Genomic DNA, 22,038 nt, shown 5'->3' with positions numbered 1-22,038 from the left:
CACCTCGGTTCAAATTGTTTGCCTGAATAAAGAGTAACAATGACTTTGATTGACATGCCCTGTTTATTTAACTTGTCGTCATTCACAAGTCAATACCGACGGAAGGAGATGAGCTGAATGGAGTGTTTGTCTTTAGTAGCGTAATTTCGGCACTTTATTTTTTGACTCCCTGTACGTAAGCATGCCACCCTACCCTGCCTACCCTTGCCAAACTGTTGCCTGATGTAGCATTAATGCCAGAAATACATATGCAGCACTAATGCTTGGTTAGTGCACACTGCCATGGTAATTTCATGGTAATTATGGCTGTCCAAATACCAGTCCCTCAATGTCCTAGCAGCCATGCCTTGGGCCAAGGCTTGAACCAATTAGTTGGCATCTTTCCAGCATTAAAGGGTTTCCACTTCCTCTTCAGTCCAAGAAGACTGGGTGATAAATGATGATTAATGGACAGGGGTGTATGCTGGCATTAATGCTCTGTTCCAAAGGGAGCAGAGGGAATCCAGCATTAATGCCCAATGTGCTCGGCTTAGTGCAGCATTAGTGCTACATTAAACAACAGTTTGGCAAGGGTACTGTCCGAAGTTAGCTGACGTCACGTTACTTTGCACAACTTCGGACAACTTCGTACACATGCCACCCTACCCTGCCTACTGTACGAACTTAGATGACGTCACGTAACTTTGCACAACTTCGGACAACTTCGTACACTTGCCACCCTACCCTGCCTACTGTACGAAGTTAGATGACGTCACGTAACTTTGCACAACTTCGGACAACTTCGTACACATGCCGCCCTACCCTGCCTACTGTACGAAGTTAGATGACGTCACGTAACTTTGCACAACTTCGGACAACTTCGTACACATGCCGCCCTACCCTGCCTACTGTACGAAGTTAGATTACGTCATCCAATAAACGATTTGACGTCATCTGTGACTCCCGATATAGCCTCAAAGCCAGTAGAAAACGGCTTTAACTTCGTACAACTTCGTACAACTTCGTACAACTTCGTACACCCTAACTTCGTGCACTTCACCCTGATACTGGACATAGCTCGCATTTGCATATCATTAGAGGAGGGTCCATTCTCCGACAGCCGACCAGCCGAACAATTGGTTGTATAAAAATCGTTGTTGCGGAGATATGCATATGCTACGTACTAGTTATGGACTAAACCGTATGTAAATAAAACTTGGAAGTCGGAGTTTGATTCAACCTGTCGGTAGCACGCCCACGTGCACAGTCCTGATGCGCTGGCAACATTGGCGGTTCATTTGCATGCGGGGCTCCATTTGCAACACGCAAACAGGCTGTATAAGTAATAAAATTACGCTTGCCTCATGCCCTCTTGTTGAATTACGAGATGCAATGTTACCACCAACTTCTGTATAATCTAGTCCTTACTTCGATACTCAGTTCCGTTTGCTTGTTTTCCCTGCTTTTTTCAGCAGTTCTTTTTTGCAGATTGTTGGTAAGCACAAAGGAAGAGCGGTGGATAACTTTTCACGCGGCGCTCCCATTTTCAGGGAAGAATCTAGCCACACAAACGCGGCAAAAACCTTGTATTTACTATTATCAAACAGATTCAAGAAATAAAAGTCATGTTATATTATGTATTTGCTTCCTGTTCCCGTCTACTGTGAATGTTACAACGTTCCTTATATTTCGCTATCTACTGGTATTTCATTTCATAATGTTATATAATATGTTTTAGTTCGTTCCATTTCGTTCCATTTCGTTCCATTTCGCACTTTCGGGGGACCCCATAATTGAGTCACTATTAAGTTGTTAACATGAGATTCATGTATTTCAAGTTAGTTTTAGATTGAGTTCTGTCATTGTGTGAACATTTTAATCTGAAGAGTCGGACCTAACATTGCTTGACTCTGATACAGATGTGATTGTAGTCTTTTCTTTTCCAGGGTATGAAAGTTTCCTGCACTCATTTTCAATGTGCTGCCGGAGCCTTCAGCTATTTGAGAGACCATTTTGGGAGCCTGCCTACACCTGATACATCGTTTGACATGCTTAACTTGTACATCAACCTGATGTTGGTAAGCTGTTTAACCATGTCTCATCTGCTATTTATAGACTCAAAGCTCTATCTGTGCTTGCACTTGTGTGAGGTACAAACTTAAGGTACTGTACTTCTTGTTTCCTTCACTGTAAATTCACTGTTTTACGGTCACCTCTGTCATCACCGTGAAAAACGTGATTCCTTCACACATCTGTAAATCACTTGCGCCACCCTGAAGTTAAAGTTCAGTGAAATGTCCATTTTCCTTACACCAGGAAATTTTGCTACCAAGAAGATAAAGTAAATTACAGTATGCAATGCTTCTGGACATTCTATTTTTGGTGTCAGATAACTTTTGATGTGAGGAAAAAGTAAGTGATTTAAATGTAGGTTAAGGCCTAAGCAGCTTATTTTGGAACTGCTGGGGCATTTTTGTGAAAAGCTTTCAAAGAGGATGACTAAAAACAAGAAAGGAGGGATATTCATGATTTGTGGCATGCAGGCAGGTAGCTTAGACAGACTGATGTATACATTTAGGGCCGGTTTACACGAGGCACTTATGATGAGTGTCCTACGATACTTGTCGCGTGGTGTGTGTCGCAGGACAGAATTTTAACCCGTGTAAACAGACCTCGTGACGCGCCTTGGCGTTTTTCTTGTGGCGCCTCCAGGGCGGCCGTGCGACACATCGCGGGGAGTCTGTGACATGGCCCATCCTCGTGTAAACGGAAAAGTGTCAAAGGCAGCTCATTTCCGGGGCGGATCACCAGGCTGCGCTCGGCGGGATTCGAAGTCGTGTGTGTACCGAAATGTGTCCTAGGTGAATGTCGTATGGCAAACGTCATACGTCGTGAAAAGTGCCTCGTGTAAACCGGCCCTTATAGTAGATCAGATATTGATGGTAATGAAATGAAGCATTATCCCCATCCAGAGAGTGCAGAGTTTTACTACCTGAATGACCCTGCTTGTTTTTATTTGTAGGGACAAGCACAGGAGTGTCTTCTGGAGAAGTCCATGCAGGACAACAGGAAACCTTCCCTGGTTGCCAGGATCAGTATGCAGGTACAGACCATCATGTGTCAAACACTGAGGGAACAACATTAAGTCTCACTTTAGAGTTTTTTTATGATTCAAGGCCGATTTGACCCGTTCTCAGAAAGGCGCTAGCGCTTCTCCAAATATTTGTCTTCGGGGCAATTCAGTGTTTCCGGTGGAAAGGGGTGCTTTGCCACTGACTGACCGGCTCAATTGATTTTTCTGTTTAAAAGTTATTTTCAATTGGTGAAAACCATCATTCAAAGCAATTTTTCACCAAAAAAATGCTATTTTGGGAGCCTTCTGCAAGGAAATGACAAATTTTCCTAGGATAATGACTGACACGGCAGTAAAGGTCATCATTCTGTTAGTGTGACAGAGAAAAATGAAAAAATGTTTTACGGATATGTGATGTGAGCAATCCCTGATGGCACAAAAACACACATAGAAGGCACCGTTAGGGTTATCAGGCAACTAGCCCGCGTTACCGTTATCCCGCACTGATACCAGGAAGTATTTGCAGACGACCAAAACTGCGCTACCAGAAAACGCTACGAAAATCAGGCTTTATTTTTATCTATCTAAAAAAAATCAGGCTTTACACATTGCTATTATATAATGGCGATAGCCAAGAAATCTGGAGCCAACTCAGCTATCAACAAAACCTATTATTATCTCCATGAAAAATGGAGATATTGTCTTGGGTGTGTCTGTCTGTTTGTCTCTTTGTTTGTCTGTCTGTTTGTGTTTCCGGACTACTCTAGTCAGCATAACTCAAGAGCCTCTTGATGGATTACAATGATATTTGGTATGTGGGCGGGTGTTGTGAAGCAGAAATTCAAGGTTGATTTTGGGCCCCCTGGTATGTGACCTTGGTACTGCAGCAGAACTTCAATTTTTGTATCTTTTGACCTGGACGTGTCTTGATTTTTGGGTGGCAGATAGCTTGTGATGTAATTAAGAAGTGGTGTAGGTTTGGACCCCCTAGCAGCTTCCTCTGGAACTGCAGGGGCGTTTTTGTAAAAATCTTCTAAGGAGAATAACTGAAGAAAGGATCGACGGATTTCCATGATATTTAGTATGCAGGTAGCTTAGATAGAGATGTACACAATGAAGTGCAAATTATGGAGTGACCCTGTTCGGGTGTTTCAGGGTTAAACATGTCTCGTATTCAATAGGCATCAAGAAGTACAAGAAGCTCTAGGTCCAACATGATGACACCCTTCAGAACAAAAACACAACGGTTTGCTTCCTCGTATATCCCAAGAGTCATATGTATTTGGAACAGTCTGGGTGTTAACCTGAGAGCCTTGGGCCACAGTGTCTCTCAACCACTACACAAAATATGCTCGCCTTCAATCGGCAGCTGTTGAATCACTTGCATAACAGGTTTAGAGAGGTCTATGCTATACTGACGCTCCATGTACTTTCTGTAACTGTTCCACCTGCATAGTCACAAGGCCACCATAGACAATGCCCTGATTTTCTGTCATTATATTGTTTTGTTATTCTGTACATATGTTATGATTTATATGCTTATATTTGCACTGTAAATAGTACTGTAAGTTAAAAGTGGTAATTTGTATTGTTACCTTCGTCAAGAAGGTTATTCGTTGATGCTTGTCTGTGTGTCTGTTGGTGAACACGATAAGTCGAGGACGCCTGGATGGATTGTTGTCGTATTTGTTGTATTGGTGTGTATGTGGGAAATCTCAAGATGATTAGATTTTGGGCAAAGTACTTTGCATAATTCACGAGAAAAGTGTAAAAATGTGTTATATTGTATGCTTGAGTATAAGTTCTGGCTGGGACGTGTTGGCGGTGTTGTTTCGAGGGGTCAAGGATAAGTGGTAGGGGTCGTAGGGGTGGTAGTTGTCATGTGGCAGGCAGGAAACTTAATAGTTGCTGAGACAAATTGGCTTGTCACTCAAGGCAGTGGTATGAGAAAGGTAGCAGCATAGCAGAAAGTGGTGTGGAATTTGGTGGAAGCAGACCAAAATTGGATAAACACTGCCTTACGGAAGAACAATCAGTAGTCGTGTGTCACAGCATGGGGATAGGACGGTGTTCAGGGTAGGTGAGTTAACCATGTTATATAGGGAAGGAAGAGGTGATTTATTAGTATACGTCATACTGTATGGTATACATGTAGTATGGATACGTACTGCTGAAGAAGTATATTTGATGAAGGGTGGATGTAATATAATTAGATATCAACTATGCAAATGAAGACCTCATTTGCATAATTAATGCGAAAATGGTATAACTCAAGGTGGGCTTAATGGATGGTCATGATTTTTGGTATGTAGATAGCTTACGTGATGCTTTGTATGATTGGATGATGATTATGCAAATCAGATTCTTATTTGCATAATTAATGAGTTAATTCTAAAAACCCGCTGTGTTCCATGATATGACTATTCAAATATGTGACATTTGTAACCGAGGAAGGTAGGAATGTTGATAGATAGAAAATATGCAAATGTAGGCCTAATTTGCATAATTAATGAGAAACTACTATATATAATGATTCCATACTAGTAAATGACGGACGGCAATTTCATTCTTGTGGCATTTGGAAGTTGTGTGAATGTGAACACCATTAAGTCAATTATGCTAATAAGGACCTCATTTGCATAATTGATAAATGTTAGCATAACATTCTTTTGTTAAGCTCATACTTTGGACAACTTATGTTATTTGGGTGAAGACGATCAACTGGTATGATTTATAATTGATGAGAAACACTCCTAATACGTAAGTCATATTTAGGTTAAAATCATTTGGCGAAGGTATGAGGTCGTAGAACTCTTGTTTTTTAAGGGGGAGACAACTAGCAGAGGTGAAAGATCACCTGTTTTGTCTCCCCCTCCATTTTTGTAATGGATGGGTCTTATAAATAGATAAATAGATAAAACAAGCCTCAATTTAATTCCGGAAAAACTATTAAATTGCGGACTCCGGGCCAATAACTCCAAAGTGCTTGACCCAATCAAGTTCACATTTTTAATGAGTACACAGCAGGGGGTGGGAAATATATGGAGTGCATTAATTGGTCCCTAGGGAGTTGATCAATTATATATAATTATACTATAATTATATATAATTGTTTTAGTATTATACATAATTATGTATAACTAGAAAAACAGTTAAAACTGTTATATATAATGGTCATAAGGGTTATACATAATTATATATAACCCTTATGACCATTATATATAACTGTTTTAGCATTATATTTATGTATTACCATATACATAACCCTAGAGGAATTATACATAATTATACATAACAATTAAGACCATTATACATAGTTATACATAATCCTCATGACAATTATGTATAATTATACATAACCTTCCATTTTCATTTTGTATAATCAGCTTTCTAACTTGATTATTAGCCCCGGCCTACAATTGTATTTATGTCCATCTTAACTCTTCCAAGCTCAAAATGGTACTCAAGTTATGATAAGTCAGGGCTCAGAATGCACGCAAGTCGTCCCTATGTAAGACATCTGGAGCCACATAGTTCCCATTTAGAACTTTTATTCACGCGACCGGTTTTGCCTTGTGGGCTTCTTCAAGTGTACAGAGGCTACTGACGCAAGTTCACAAAGTTCTAACTTTTCTGGTGCCAAGTGCCATAAATCAATGGTAACATGATACCATGTAACATAACATGCTGTGCAGAACCAGTAATCGTCCAGCTTGAGTTATGTCCAGATGTCGAGGTTAAACATTAAACCATTTTCTTTCAAATTCAACATGGAAACAAAAGAATCAGTAACTCTCAGTAGTTTCCCCATACAGACCCATGTGTTATGCATGATGGAAATTGTGTTTGTCTTGATCACATTTTATTCCCCGTGAGATAAATCCTGAAGACCCAGGTCATTTTTTTTGTGCTCAAAGCAACAGACAGACTGCTGCCTAGTCCAAATCAATGTCAAGTTGCAAAATAAATACAAGATTATTCCTTTAGGTTCAGAAAAATATCGTCTGCAGAACCAGAACACTATTCTGCTGTTGACTCCCCCTTTAACAGGTCCATGTACAGCATACAATGTAGACTATACAGGAAAGTTGTGAAATAGCTCTATAGCACTCTCTAGTGTACTCTGATTCTTGAACAATGTTGTATGACAACTGTTTCCTGTTACATGATGGTATGTGAGGAAGTCAGAGCGTGTCTAACTGTCTGTTGCAGGTGGTTACATTCTACACACAAGGTTTGAGGATTCTGGACACTCCTGACGCCACTCAAATCATCGGATCAAAACTTCACAAGGAGTGGAAAAGACTGTTACAGATTAAAATCAACTATTTTACGTGTATTTCATACGTAAGTGTGTTTCAATGATATAATTGTGTTCAATTTGTTTGTTAGTTCTGCATTGTACATGTGACATTAGAGTTAGTTTTAGAAATGCATGTCAGAGGTGATAGCACGAGATTGAGAATGGGGAGGGCGGTGTGATTCTCGGGCGCGGAATGTGCTCGAAGAAACTTGGTGTCATGGAAGATTCCAGGGGCATGCTCCCCTGGCCATGGCAGCAGTTTTCAATCTTTATCGTGTTATGTACAAATGTACATGTTGAGGAATCTGTTGACAATGTGTGATGTGTGAATTTTTTGTTGGTCAGCAAGGATAAAGTGCTTGTTAAGTTTTTGTAGGAAGGTCCTATTTGCCAGCACTGCAGAATGATATAACTCTTGCTTTAATATGAAATGAATTTTGTTAAATGGTCTGACTTATTTTCATATCTTATTGTATATACTATATCTTGAATGATGGTAATATTGACGACTAAGCAATATTTATTTTCATGCTATGTCTGAATATTTACTGTTCGAACTTCATGTCATGTATGTCAGCAATCAACAGTCTCTTAAACACAATCAACAACATGATCGTCCTTTAAGTCATGCCATCTTTTGTATGCATTGGAAGACATGTAGTTTTTGCTTATAGAAATTTATAGCCATAGCTGTTCAAATGTGTTTCATCTTTTCTTTTTTAGTTATTCATGGGAAATCAAGCCAATGAGCAACAGAAGTTCGGAGAAAAGGTCAGTTGTTTTTGTTGTTTTTCCTCAGTAGAATTGTAAATAGCAGGTTCTCTATCCTGTCTACTGATTGTGTGTGTGTACGTCTGTCTGTCTCTCTGGACACCAACTCATAGACACTCCAGTGTCGGGCGACCCCGACGGACCTACATAGACCAACTTGCTGGGGACGTAGGGGTGAGGGCCGAAGATCTTGAGCACTTAATGGCGGACCGTACTGACTGGAGGAAGAGGGTTGACTTAGTCCGGGCAACCCGCCCGACATGATGATGATGATGTTGTCTGTCTGTATGCTCACAAGAGCTGAGATGTCAACATACAATGTACCTACTAGTACCCTGTCACTGACAGTCAGGAACATTCAGAATCTGAACACCCTACTGGCATGCAGGCACTGCTGAACTGTTCGTTCACCTCTCTCTAGGAACTTATATTTTAGTGTTTCATTGTGGTTTGTTGGTTTATGAATTTGTAGACAACATTCACAGCCAAATACGTGATGTGTTGATGGAAGACTTTTGTAGACTACTTTTCCATTAATTAAGAGAAACAAAACTTATCGCAGATATTAAATGTTTAACCAATTAAGAAGTGTGCTTAGTTTCATTTCTCTGACTTTATGGGAAAGTAGTCTACAAAAACGATTTTAATTATCAACACAGAGCATATTCAGTACCCAGATGCCCGCTATGGATTCAACTCACACCTCACTCCACCCTAGGAACAAAAAAAGAAAACCTGATTGAAGTTCAGAGAAGAAAATAAGCATGTGGCTTGTAGAGATATGCATGGTGATATATGTGCAGTTTCAGTCTCCAAAAATAATTGTAAGTGGGTCATACTTTACTTCTAATTGAACTTCCCTTTTACTGCTGTTTGCCTCCGACAAGCTTCCAAGGGTGTGTTCATTTTGAGATCAACTCAGTCGCTGGTGTAAATCTTCACAACACATTGAGATACTTCAGTCTCAAGAAGAGATGTTCCTTTACATTTGTGCCAAATTTCATCTCATTTCATACAAAAATGAACCTGCTATGGTACAAAAGGCGTTTTCTGACTTCCCCTCGTATCTTTTTAAAGATGAATGTACATGTACATGTACAGTGTTTTCCAAGCAAAGGATGAGTTAAACTTTGATCCCCCAGTGGCTTCCTTTAGAAGTGCAGTTGAATTACAGTTGAATGTACCTTCATGTTGCCATGTGTTTGGAGGATGTGGCATGGTGTGGTGCAATCGGTAGTGTTTTGCCCACAATCGAGAGGTCCCGGGTTCGAAACCACTGATGTTGTGCCCTTGGGAAAGGCACTTTCCTCACTTCACTCAGGTGTAAATGAGTACCTAGCTTCGGTTAGGGACGTCCCACGGATAGGACGTTAAATGGAGGTCCCGTGTTTGAGGAGAGCCACACCTCGAGTAGGTTAAAGAAGTCACCGCACTTATCGAAAAGAGTAGGGGTCCTTCCCGGTGTGAGTGGTTCAAAACCTACAGTCCTATGGCCGCACATGGGTTCGCCCTTAGTACATGTAATAGCCTACGGGTAGTTGGGCAACCCTGGCATGTACATGTTAAACAAATAAATAAACTAGAGTTCCACGACCTCATACCTTCGCCAAATGATTTTAACCTTTATGACTGACGTATTAGGAGTGTTTCTCATCAATCATAAATCATACCAGTTGATTGTCTTAAAATATAACATGTCCAAAGTATGAGCTTAACAAATTATGAGCTTAACAAAGAAGGTTATGCTAATATTTATCATAAACTATGCAAATGAGACGCTTATAAGCATAATTTGATTCAACGATGTTCACATTCACATAACTTCCCTATGCCACCAAAAAAGTATTAAATGTATGAGATTGCCGTCATTTGCCAGTGTGGAATTATAGAAGTTACTCATTAAGTATGCAAATTAGGCCCACATTTATATATTTTCTATCTATCAACATTCCTCTCTTCCTCAGTTACAATTTGAATAGTCATATCATGGGACAAAGCGGATTTTTAAAGTTGACTCATCAATTATGCAAATTATAATCTGATTTGCATAATTATCATCCAATCATACTAAGCATCACACAAGCTATCTACATAACAAAACTCATGACCATCCATCAAGGCCATCTTGTTATAGTATTTTCTCATTAATTGTGCAAATGAGGTCTTCATTTGCATAGTTCATATCAATTAACATTTCTCTTTTCCTCAGTTACATATGTCACATGTTTCAGAGTCCTATCATGGAATTTGGCGGATGTATAAACTTTCCTCATTAATTATGCAAATTAGATACTGATTTGCATAAGAAGTATCTAATTATGTACATCATCACTCAAGCTATATACTTACTGAAAATCATTACCATCAATCAAGCCCTTCTTGAGTTATTCCCTTTCAAAGTCAGACACAAAACCTGCTACTGCAGTTCCAGAAAAGCCGCTAGGGGGCCCAAACCCACACCACTCACTCTCTGTCCAAAGATCTATCTACCACTCTAAAATCAGTTTCATAGCATGTCCAGAACACGAGATATGAAAACAGGAAGTTCCGCTGCAGTACCGTAAGAACCCGCTAGGGGGCCCAAAATCTAATCATTTGTAGGTCTCACCAAGTCCTACCCACCTACCAAATATCAAGACAATCCATCCAAGCCTTATTGAGTTATGGTGGTCAATTACAAACACACACACATACAAACGCTTAACCCTCTGCATAACCTTCTCGGCGAAGGTAATAAATGTGTTTGGAGTGTTCTGTGAATGTGTAATGTCACAAATACATAGTCCACACACAAGATGTCTTCACACATAGCAAATAGCCCAGACTCTCTTAGGACTTAACCTTACAACTTAGTAATACATACTTTGCAGGTCACTTACTACAAGGGTTCCTTGGACAAGTTAACTGAAGCAGTCAAACTAGCAAAGGTAAGTTCTTATGAGCCCTGCACTATGATAAATCATACATGTATTTCATGCTGCAACATAGGAAGTGTCATCAATAGGATATTGTAAATCAAAGCTAAGTAGCATCAGCTTGCTATCTCTTATGTCTGCATACTGATGTCTCAGCACATTCTCTCATGTCCATCTGTGTAGGAACAGTTTTCCTTTGTAATTTGGATGGTGATCATAAACAGACTTGATTGATGCAAATGAGGACCTTATTTACATATTTGAAAAGAGACTTTTATAATGTGTTAGTTGTAAATAATGGAAAATTCCCATCATGATGTCACCTAGGTTGAGGTAATATCATCATACATAAATTGTTGAATCATCCCAAATCATTGTATGAAGTGTCCGATCTAGAGTATGTTCTTCTACTGTAAAACGCTACTTCAAGTTCCCAGAAGTTCCGTTAATGCCGCTGTAAGGGGTGAACTCAGCACATTTCCACATTATATTGAAGCCCAGACACAACTTCTCAAATATTGGATTAGACTCCTAAACCTTCCTAATGACAGAAAATTAAAAAAGCTTTCGATATAGCTGTGGAACAGGAGCAGGACTGGATCGTTCATGTGCAAGATATATTATGCCGACACGGCTTCCAAAATGTTTGGCTAAACCCAACAGTTGACACCAAGCGTTTTGGTAACGTGCTCAAAGAACGCCTGAAAGACACGTTTGTTTCTGGCTGGAGGCAAGAGATTAGAAGTTACAGCAGGCTGCAAACCTATTCTAAATTCAAAACTGACTTCACATTTGAGAAGTACCTTTCATCAATCCAAAATAAATCATTTGTTGCTAACATGCATAACCAAACTGCGAATCAGCGCACATTGTTTAGAAATAGAAAAAGGTCGTCATAGTAATGTAGCAGCCACTCAGAGACGATGTCCTACATGCAAACATACTGTTGAAGATGAATTCCACTTTCTTTTAACATGTCCCACGTATATTGAAGAAAGACAGACACTTATGAACGTGATCACCAAAAATGCAAATATAACCCTACCATCTAAGACAAGCTCAGAGACTTTTGATTTACTTATGTCATATCCTGACGCAATTTCCTTGTACATCTATTAGGCTAATATACCTCTTTTCTAAAAAGAAATCGAATCATCTCTGACGCAGGCAATTGATGTAAACCTAGTTTCCTGTGTATTGTCATGTAATCCATGTTCCATATAATTACGTATACTGTATTACTCTTATTGGAAACCCTTGTGTTTAGTCTGTTATGTAGAACTCATTAGCATTGTTAATAGACAAACTAAGGCATATATGTCTTGATATTTCGTACTAGTCACAAGCTTGCCATACATTGTACCTGTTACATTTGTTGTGCAATAAAGTTTGAATTGAATACATACATTATGCAAATAAGACATGCATCACTGAGGTGTAAAGTCAATGATTTGATTTGATTAGCAATGAATATCAACTTTATCTTTCTGGCATGTACTTGTGCTGTTACAGTAGTATTTGCTTAGTTAGGATACATGAACATGTACATGTACATGTAGACTGACATGAAACTTGCCCCCTGCCCTGTAGGGTCAATCAGACACCATTTCAGAAGCCTTACAGTTCACCATGGATGTGGTGGGAGGGAAGTAAGTCTTCATGTTTACATGATTGGTCCAGGATAAACTAACTGAGAGAAAGTCTGCCTGTTGTGTCTTAGTTGTGACTGTGTGGTGTGTGCGCTTGTGTGATCATTTGTCTATTATATGTGTGTGTGTGTGTGTGTGTGTGTGTGTGTGTGTGTGTGTGTGTGTGTGTGTGCATATGTGTGTGTTATATTGTGTGTGTAGTGCAGTGGAAGCAGGTACAGTTTCTACACGTGTATGTTCTGTCAGACAGGATGAAGTCTGCTATCTCTAACTACCTTCGCCAAAAAGGTTATGTTTTGTAGAGTGTGTGTGTGTGTCAATACTGACCGACGGAGGCCATATAAGTGTGTGTGTGTCTTTGTCTGTGTGTGTGTCTGTGTGCATGTCTGTGTATGAACACAATAACTCGAGAATGTCTGGACGGATTCAAAGGGATAGCTAAGCTATAGAAGCTGTAGACAACTTGTTTTTAATATATGGATAGCTTAAGGTTTCTACCCTGACTACATTGCCTTTCTAATAGCTGCAGACAATTAATGGATATCAAGATGTGCAACCGTGCGAACATAGTTTCATTGCAATGGTACATGTGTACATTTGTATGTACCAATGTGCTGTATTTTCTTTTTAGAAAAAAATGATATTAGGGGCAATAAAATTTGATGATGTCATCCATGCCCAAAAAGTTCCAAATGTTCAGAATTCTTTGATTCATTAATAGAGAAAACCTTTGAAAGTCAATATGCCAATTAAGCCAGGGTAGAAACCTTAAGTGATGCTTTGTATTATGAAACGGTATGTATGCAAATCAGAATCTAGGAGAAATTTTATACAGTTTAACCCACTGCATTCCATGATTCCTATTCAAAAATGTAACATTATGTAACTGAGAAATAGAGGGACATTTATTGATAAACGTTACGCAAATGAAGACCCTATTTGCATAATTAATGAGAAATCACAGTTATTCCTGGAATCTCATACTTTGGGCATTTAGAAGCTTGGTATGAGAAGGTATGTGGTTGTAGAACTCATTGCCTTCTGTTTTTCTGCAGGTTTGGAGGAGCTAAAAAGGATAATGACTTTGTTTATCACGAGACAGTGCCACCAATTGAGTCTATGCCAGAGCTAAAAGGTAACTTGATACAAGTTTGATTTTTGTGTCATGTCTTAAAAAACTGGCAATCGTGTTGAAACAGTTGAAATGATATTTAGTTCTGATGTTTTCACAGGTGCATCACTAGTGAAAGCCCTTCCTTTCCAGCCAATCGACACAAGTGTTACAGGGCCAGATATCTTTGAACGCCTGGTGCCCATGGAGGCACATGAGTATTCCTCCATGTACAGGTTAGTAACACCACTTTCCTTTAAAACTTCAAGAAATACATGATCTAAGGTACAGGTACCAGTACAGAGGTTTAGGTACATGTACATGTCCGGACCAGTCCTATACCTGTACCTAAACTATGTCGTGTTATTACCTGAGCTGCAGAACACAGTGGATCATCATCATCAAACTATTTCGTAGTATTTGACAAAGTACTGTAAACGCATTGTCATTGCATGAGAAAACCAGGCAGAGGTGGGAAGATAGGGGTCGGCCAAATCGGCTCATACTTTGGACGTGTGATAGGTATGTGGAACTATGACCAGCCACATGATTAAAACCCCCTCCGAGACCCTCCAAAATCAAACAATTTATATCATAAAGGTAATTTTACCATTCATCAAAATTGACGTTTGTAGGAGAAAAGGCCCCTTAAAAATTTCTTAAATTCAGAGAGGTGAAAATCCTGTTTCCATGCGTTTTGGTAACCCCCTATTACACCCTCTTAGTTTCAATGCTTCATCTTCAACTTTTGATCAGAATCAGGGGATCTATGCTATATGGAAAATAAAACTCATATCTTTATCAGAATGATCAGGGTAGCCATCGCAATTTTAATAATCTTCACTGTCATAAATTGTTTGATTTTGGAGGGGGGTCCCAGAACTCTATAACAGCTGGAGGGTTTTAATTATGTGGCTGGTCATAGTTCCACATACCTATCACACATACAAAGTACATGCATGAGCCGATTTGGCCGACCCCCATCTTCCCACCTCTGCCAGGTTTTGCCTGGTTTTCTCGGCAATGACTCTTTAGTTTGCTGTTACTGTTATTTTTATCTTTTTCCAGTGCACAATTTCATCTTTGTGAAGGAAAAACACATTTTTAGTCACAAAATAAGTCAAGTAGTCCATTCAGATACTGAACCGGTACCTTGATGTTCCTGTATTTTGAACCTGTACCTATTATTATAATAGTAAATAATTTTTACTGTACTGTACAGTAGTACCCAACCGGTACACATGCATCCCCTGCCATGTACAGTCATGTATGTTTCATATGGCCACAGCAATTAAATTTTATGGATGCCATCCTCTGCAGGCTCCAAAACTAATGAGATAGGAAAAAAAAAAGCGGGCAAAAAAAAAACAAGATTCCTATATTTTAAAATTTGCGAATTTGCTTTGTTTTCACGGGTGCGACCCGGCAATAATGATGTCGTGTGGAGCGACTTTGATATTTCTTTTCCAGTGACTTTGAGGAGGACTTTCAAACATTAGCGCAAGGACGATTAGAGTTACAAGAATACAATGTACATGTAGAAGATGATCTCTCTAACGACGAGAATCAAAGCACTGCGGCAACCAACACTGCAGCCGGCAGCCGCTGTACATAATATGATTGTGAAGTCTGTGGGAATGTAATACAAAACCGCCGGATGGCTTGAAAAACACAAGTCGAAGAGAACTAACACAGTATTTTTTATTTTGCATATATGCCGACTGAGGAAAAATTACAAACTTGACTTGGCTCGCATACACCTTCTTCTGTAAACATGTCAATCGGGAGCTGAATCTCCCAACGAAACACAATATAAGCTATCAAAAACACGACCGAAGGACCCATGGACACGAACCAAGGACCTCCATGCACGAACGGGAACGAAAATCATACCAAAAGTCACTCCCATGTTCTGGAAAATCTAGCCAGGTTCTGGTGCCAAAAACAACAAATTTGGAACGAGGACCCCTTCAGCTATTCAGAAAAAAAATTACCTAAGAAATACGATACAAATTTTTTGTGGCAACATGAAATTATAGGTATGAATCTATATTTCTGACGCTAAGAAACGGAGACTTGTCAACAAAAATGACTATAAACTCGGCCTAGTTGGTCGCACGATGAAGATTCAATCACCAAGACGACCGCCATTTTGTCCTTGATCGAAGGATGACGTCTGCCGAATCCGTGTTCGGTGTTCCAAATAAGGGAATCGTCGGAAACCAGAGGCATCTCGGCTGCCGGTCGGCTCAAGCTCGGCACTTGTGACGTCATGCTGAAGTTCCTTTGCATAGAAAACGGTTGGATAATACGATTTACGCATCGACATCAAAGACGGCGCCGCGCCAGCGATACACAAAGGGTCGCAGTGGGGTGAAACAAAAGGGCCCAGCGGGGCGCTAGCCCGTCCTCTCTCCTAATCTATATAAAACCTCTTTTGTTCAACAGTAAACATGTCCTAGTAGATGTGTATACATGTACATATCAATAGACTAACAGTAACAAAATGCAGAAAAGAGCTTGTTGTATCATCATCTGAAGCAACTACACCAGCTGAGGGTATTCATATGCGATGAAACACTTTGTGTATACAGCTCAATAAACTAGAACCAAGGACATTATACAATGTATATAATGTCCTTGCTAGGACAAATGCAGAAAACAGCTTGTTATACCAAATGGGCAGGAACTACACTGGTTATTCATATGCAATGATACACCTTAGACTGTCAACATTGAACTGTCCTTGAAGATGTGTAACATATACTATACAGCACAATTAACTAGAACAAAATAATACAGAAAACAGCTTGTCATACCATCATGGGTAGGAACTACACTGGGTATTCATATGCAATGAAACACCTTAGACTGTCAACGTTTATGACATATTTGCCAATTTTGGGCGCATGTTGACCACCGTCGGAGGGCAATGAAATTTCTTGTGTGTTTTTTCTAAATCAGGAGAAAATTAATGAGCGCGCTGATGTCATCCATAAAGATTACTTGCTGTGGCCTATGTTGATAGAACTGAATTTTGTGACAGGAAATGAGTGAATAATAATAGATTTATTGCAACATGTGGAGATTTGGTTGGGCAGACTGAACGCTCCAAGCCAGTTTAAAATAGCCTCAAGCCAGCTTGTTCCAAGCTGCCTCTCGAGGTGATCTTATAGACACTAAGGGCCAATTTACACACAGCTTTTCTAGATGTCTGGACTGCAGATATCTGCCAGGCGACAGCTTTTTTCTCTGTCTAAACAGGAATTTTATGGTCTTAATGAGGGTTTTTTTAGATGTCGGGAAAATTTCAGCCGACCACTCCGAAGCGTTCCCCCGACAACTCAGCGGGAGTCCCCGACCGCTCCAGGCGAACGTCTAAACAGAATGTGTCGCGTAGTAGACATCTGGAGGTCGGGATTCACGCTAGTTTGCATATTTGGCGGGTGATAAAGCTAATCAGCATACAGCGTGGGAAACCTTCTTGGCATCATGGCGGAGGGAAGTGGACCCGCTCCAGGTCCCGGTCGCAGCAATTCATGGAGCCACGCAGAGGTTCGCTGTGAAATAGGGTCACGAGTGCAATCAGCGCGCTGCGTGTGTCCTGCGGTACTTCCTGTCGGTGTGTATAAATGCGTCCAGATATCTACGGCTCAGATGTCGGCGGATTTTTAGATATCTGGAAAAACTCTGTATAAATTGGGCCTATTATTTTGTGTGATTGTGATGGGGTTTGTTGAAGCCTTTACTGAGTCCTCAGGCCATATTGTTGTTTTTTTTCATTCCCTAAAGTTTGTTTGACCAAATGATTTTTAAACCAGGTTTTATAAGCCTCCTTGGTTTGACATACATGTACTATATACCCAGGGTCAGTCTCTATCCAGATCAGCTCCCTTCCAGCAAAGATACTATTCCTATACAGAAGTAATGATGTACTTGCACCTTGCTTCCACATTACGACTGGGTAGCACACATTCCCTTGAGGGAAATGTTAAAAATCGTGGCCACAGCTCCTATCCTCCCGACCAAAACCTCTGCTTTTTCAATACCTACTGCATCCATGGTAGCCGAGAAATTCTATCTTTCCATGTACCAATTGTCTTTTGGCTCTATGCAAATCAGTGTAATTCACACCTTGACATTAATTGTGATATTCACAGCCAATACAGACATCCCTGAAAGAACAATAAATTCTCACGCATCCCCCTCTGTGCTTGATTCAACTTCCTAAAAATTCCTCCCTTCCTAGAGCACTGGCATTTACTTTAGAATTAGCTAATAATGTCTGGAGATGTTTTCTTAGGAGCACAGTGCTCCCATCAAACTTAAGACGTACATGCCTAAATCATGGACAGCTAAGCTGAACTGTCAATCTAAAAAAAAGAAAAATCAGTATTTTTAGCTTTCACAGGACCTTTTACCTTGAAGGAGGTTTTATATATAAAACCTCCTTGCTTTTACCAAGGAGGTTTTATATAGAACCTCCTTGCTTTTACTTACTAATAGCTACATTCTACCCAAGAGGTAATCTACTTCCCCTCTTTCTTGCAACAAGGAAGGCACATTTAGTGCTTTTCCACCTGTGTGAATTTGTTTCAGTAACAAATCAATTTATTACATTGCAAGTTTGATTAACACATTTGTCAACAGTTAATTTATCAAACATTCTAAAGCATATTTTTCCACAGTTGACAATAGTCATGCCTGGCCATGGCTGCAGGTACAAGATTCAAGTCAGACTCTGCTAAATAAAGCAGTTGGCTATATTCTATAAGAGATGGTGTGATTTGTCCTACTTCCCAAAGCCTAAAATCCCACATGATTCTTGTTTACCTATCAATGTAGGTCTTCAACTTTAATAGCTGGATAATATGCTCTTTCTGAAATCAGTCCTCTCAATGTTTTGTCCAAGAAAAACCTCCTTGGTCCAAGCAAGGAGGTTATCTATATAACCTCCTTGGTCCAAGGTAGTATAATCTCAGTTTTCTGTAGAGCAAAACAAAAAATAATGCACAACTATTGGAAAGTGGCTCAGCTGTGTTCAGTTCTGAGGACCTAACTATCAGCCCATTCTACGTTTATTTTAGTATGTGGGGTTCTGTTCAGGACCCCAGCCTATCCCCCTTGCTTAGACTTTTCATAGAATTTATCATATATGTGCTAATTACACAGGCTGGCCAGGTGTGATTTCTGATTAATTCAGTCACTTTCATGGTGTTGTATGAAATGCAGTCTACATGCAGGCTGGTCTGTCAGCCCCGCGGTCTAACTCACCAAGTCTGGGGGGAAACTTCATAAGCCTGGGGAAACTCTTTCTACACTGCGGTCTAAGCAATTTTTAACTTCAAGTATATCGATAAGTTTATACACTATGGCAATAAAAAAACAAACTAATAATGAAGACAACATAATCTCTGAAATGGTATGTAAAACTTTCCTGTACATCCAGGGAAAAAAAAGTTTAAAACTAGGGATTTCAGTCAGGGAGGTTCTAGCTGCCTTCAAATCCGGAAACTGTACTTTCCGATTTAAACTGACCGGTGTTAGTCCTGCACCTAATCTGTACCCGTCCATGTGCTGGGTATATGAGTGTAGACTTTTTTGAGGTCTAGGGCACAGTATTGGAAGGCCAACCCTCTCCTTCCATTGCCTTTATTCCTCAAACCAAAGTCAGGTACCCATTTTTACAACTGGGTGGAGTGGGGAAAGTCATGTTAAGTCCCTTTCCCAAGGACACAGTGTCTATCCAGAAATGCCATGAATCGAACCCTTGACCTCTCTACGTCGAGTCCACTAGCCTAGCCATTCATTGCCACTGAGACAGTGTAGGTGGATATTTGTTTGCTGTATAGAATTGAAAGGAAAAGTGGACCCCTCCAAGGACAATCTTTTTTTTGTACGACCATGTTCAGAGGGTAAAAAAAACCTGTCCATTAATCTCATTCCGGAGTCACCAATCCTAAGATAATCAAATTACAGCAGCTTTAAACTTATTACTAGAGCTGTGAAGCGGTACACTGTACCATACAGTACTGGGTACAATCAATTAGGTACAGGTCCAAAATACCTGAACCCTGGTGTACTGGTACTGAACCTGTACTAATCAGGTCAAGCCTGACCTAGGGGATGGCCACTTTGACAAATAAAATTACTATGAAATTACCGTGGCAGTGCACTAAAGCCACATCTTTACTATACTCTAGCACATAAAACACATTAATTTTGCAAGACTGGAGTCAAATTTTCATCTGTGTTTTCATAAAAATGATACCTAGCACAATTGAATATTATGTTGTTACCAGTTCAAACATGCTTTTGTCCTTATTGAAAATCTACCATTTTCTGAACAAGTTATTTAGGTACAGGTTCAGGTCCGAACCTGTATCTTAACCCGTGTACCTGTACCTGTACCTGTTTAGGTACACAGCTCTACTTATTACTAACTCTGCAATGGTGGAAGGATAATATTCCTGTCAAATGTGAACTAATCCTACTCTTTCCCTCCCACCCTGACATTCTTTAATTGTAATATGATGTATTTCAGTGAGGAGAAGGCAAAGCTTCTACGGCAGGTAGTTGCAGAGGTTGAACTGAAAGATGAACAGTTGCAGTAAGTACTTGTTATCGTCATGATACAGACATGTCAGTGACCTACGAGGGGCTAACCAGACAGATACAATGGATACAGAACTGGAGCGACAGGATATGATGATGATCATGATACATGTATACAGACTGATGCACATTCCTTAGTATAGATCTTAGTTATATATTGTGAAATTTGAGACATCATGATGCCTGAAGGGTCTGGCAAGAAAAAATCCTGACATGTTTGATCAAGTACATGTATCTGTAGAACCTGAATGAATATACACCATATACCACAAGTGTACCTAACAGTTAAATTACTTTGTTGTATCACTAAGTTCAAGGCAACATGTAGGTAACATTGTGCGTTGTCATAGCTTATATTGCTGTAATATGCTGACATTTGTGCCTGCTATTGTTGTCCATAAGATAATTAACACTTCTGACAGAAGTTTTTATGAATCTATAAGTCACATAAAAGCCACTTTCTTATGGTTTGCTTAAATTGATTATTATGATAAACTATTATGTACCTGTTCCAATTGGACATTGCATGACTTGTGCGGTATGGAAAAAAAACCTGAAATCATCACTGAGACTGTCCAAATAACCTGCAGGTTAAAGAATAGAGTACATTGAGATTTGCTCAAATAAATGACCAAGCTGAACTGCGGTGTAGCTGAGGTGTATCATATCAAGTTATATAGTCCTGTTTGTTCACTGTGCATGTACTTGAATGGTTCCTCTACATTCTTGTCGCCACCCAGGCAGTATTTGGAGTCGGTGGACCTGACTCAGCTGTTAGAGACGCCAGAGTCGAGCCGACTCCCACAGTCCCTGCTGGAGAGGTGTGCTGCCATGAGTGTGAGGCAGGATGCCATGAAGACCCTGTCTGCTTCCATGCAAGGTACGTATGGGCCACCAGGACTTCAGTAACATGCATTGTAATATGTTGTAGATTGTTGTGAATTGATAACCGTATGTCAGTTTTTTTATGTGTGTGCACTTATATGATTTGATAAATTATTTTGTGCTAGGTTTGTCAATATAGAGCTTGATTTGAAATTCTCTCAAATTTGGCTCAAATTTTGAAAACTTTTCATTCTGACTGGTTCTGCTTGATTCCTGGTGATTTCAAGTAAGTTTGCCGAGGTATTTATGAATGAATTCCTGATTGATTGTACTTGTGTTTGTCTCCAGTGTTGTCCAGTGTAAGGTTGGATGTGGGGGGAGAATTCCTGATCATGATAGATTGTACTTGTGTTTGTCTCCAGTGTTGTCCAGTGTAAGGTTGGATGTGGAGGGAGAATTCCTGATAGATTGTACTTGTGTTGCCAAACTGTTGTCTAATGTAGCATTAATGCCAGAAATACATATGCAGCACTAATGCTTGGTTAGTGCACACTGCCATGGTAATTTCATGGTAATCATGGCTGTCCAAATACCAGTCCCTAAATGTCCTAGCAGCCATGCCTTGGACCAAGGCTTGAACCAATTAGTTGGCATCTTTCCAGCATTAGTGCTTTCTGCCACGGCCTTTAGTCATACTTGACCTATACATTAGCACCCTGCAACAGCTGGGGTTTTTGACAAGGGTGGACTGTAGTTAGGGGGCAGAGGGTTAATTTGGTGTGACCACCCCCTCTGGC

The 22,038-nt window shown here is 40.0% G+C and overlaps 1 protein-coding gene across 2 annotated transcripts in view; it reads left to right on the top strand.

The window, feature by feature from the left end:
• LOC136420379 (tyrosine-protein phosphatase non-receptor type 23-like) overlaps positions 1-22,038 on the top strand; it is a 108,697-nt gene that overhangs the window by 36,680 nt on the left and 49,979 nt on the right. For both annotated transcript variants that reach the window (XM_066407257.1, XM_066407258.1), the window contains exons 6-15: positions 1,926-2,057; positions 3,002-3,082; positions 7,265-7,399; positions 8,079-8,126; positions 10,997-11,053; positions 12,632-12,690; positions 13,746-13,825; positions 13,923-14,037; positions 20,346-20,411; positions 21,157-21,296. In XM_066407257.1, coding sequence (XP_066263354.1) covers positions 1,926-2,057; positions 3,002-3,082; positions 7,265-7,399; positions 8,079-8,126; positions 10,997-11,053; positions 12,632-12,690; positions 13,746-13,825; positions 13,923-14,037; positions 20,346-20,411; positions 21,157-21,296 — 913 coding nt within the window. The remainder of the gene's footprint in view (positions 1-1,925; positions 2,058-3,001; positions 3,083-7,264; positions 7,400-8,078; positions 8,127-10,996; positions 11,054-12,631; positions 12,691-13,745; positions 13,826-13,922; positions 14,038-20,345; positions 20,412-21,156; positions 21,297-22,038) is intronic.

Source organism: Branchiostoma lanceolatum, chromosome 15 (genome assembly GCF_035083965.1).
Source record: "Branchiostoma lanceolatum isolate klBraLanc5 chromosome 15, klBraLanc5.hap2, whole genome shotgun sequence".
Lineage (NCBI taxonomy): Eukaryota > Metazoa > Chordata > Leptocardii > Amphioxiformes > Branchiostomatidae > Branchiostoma > Branchiostoma lanceolatum.
Note: the sequence above shows the minus strand (reverse complement) of the source record. Positions and strands in the feature narration are given on the sequence as shown.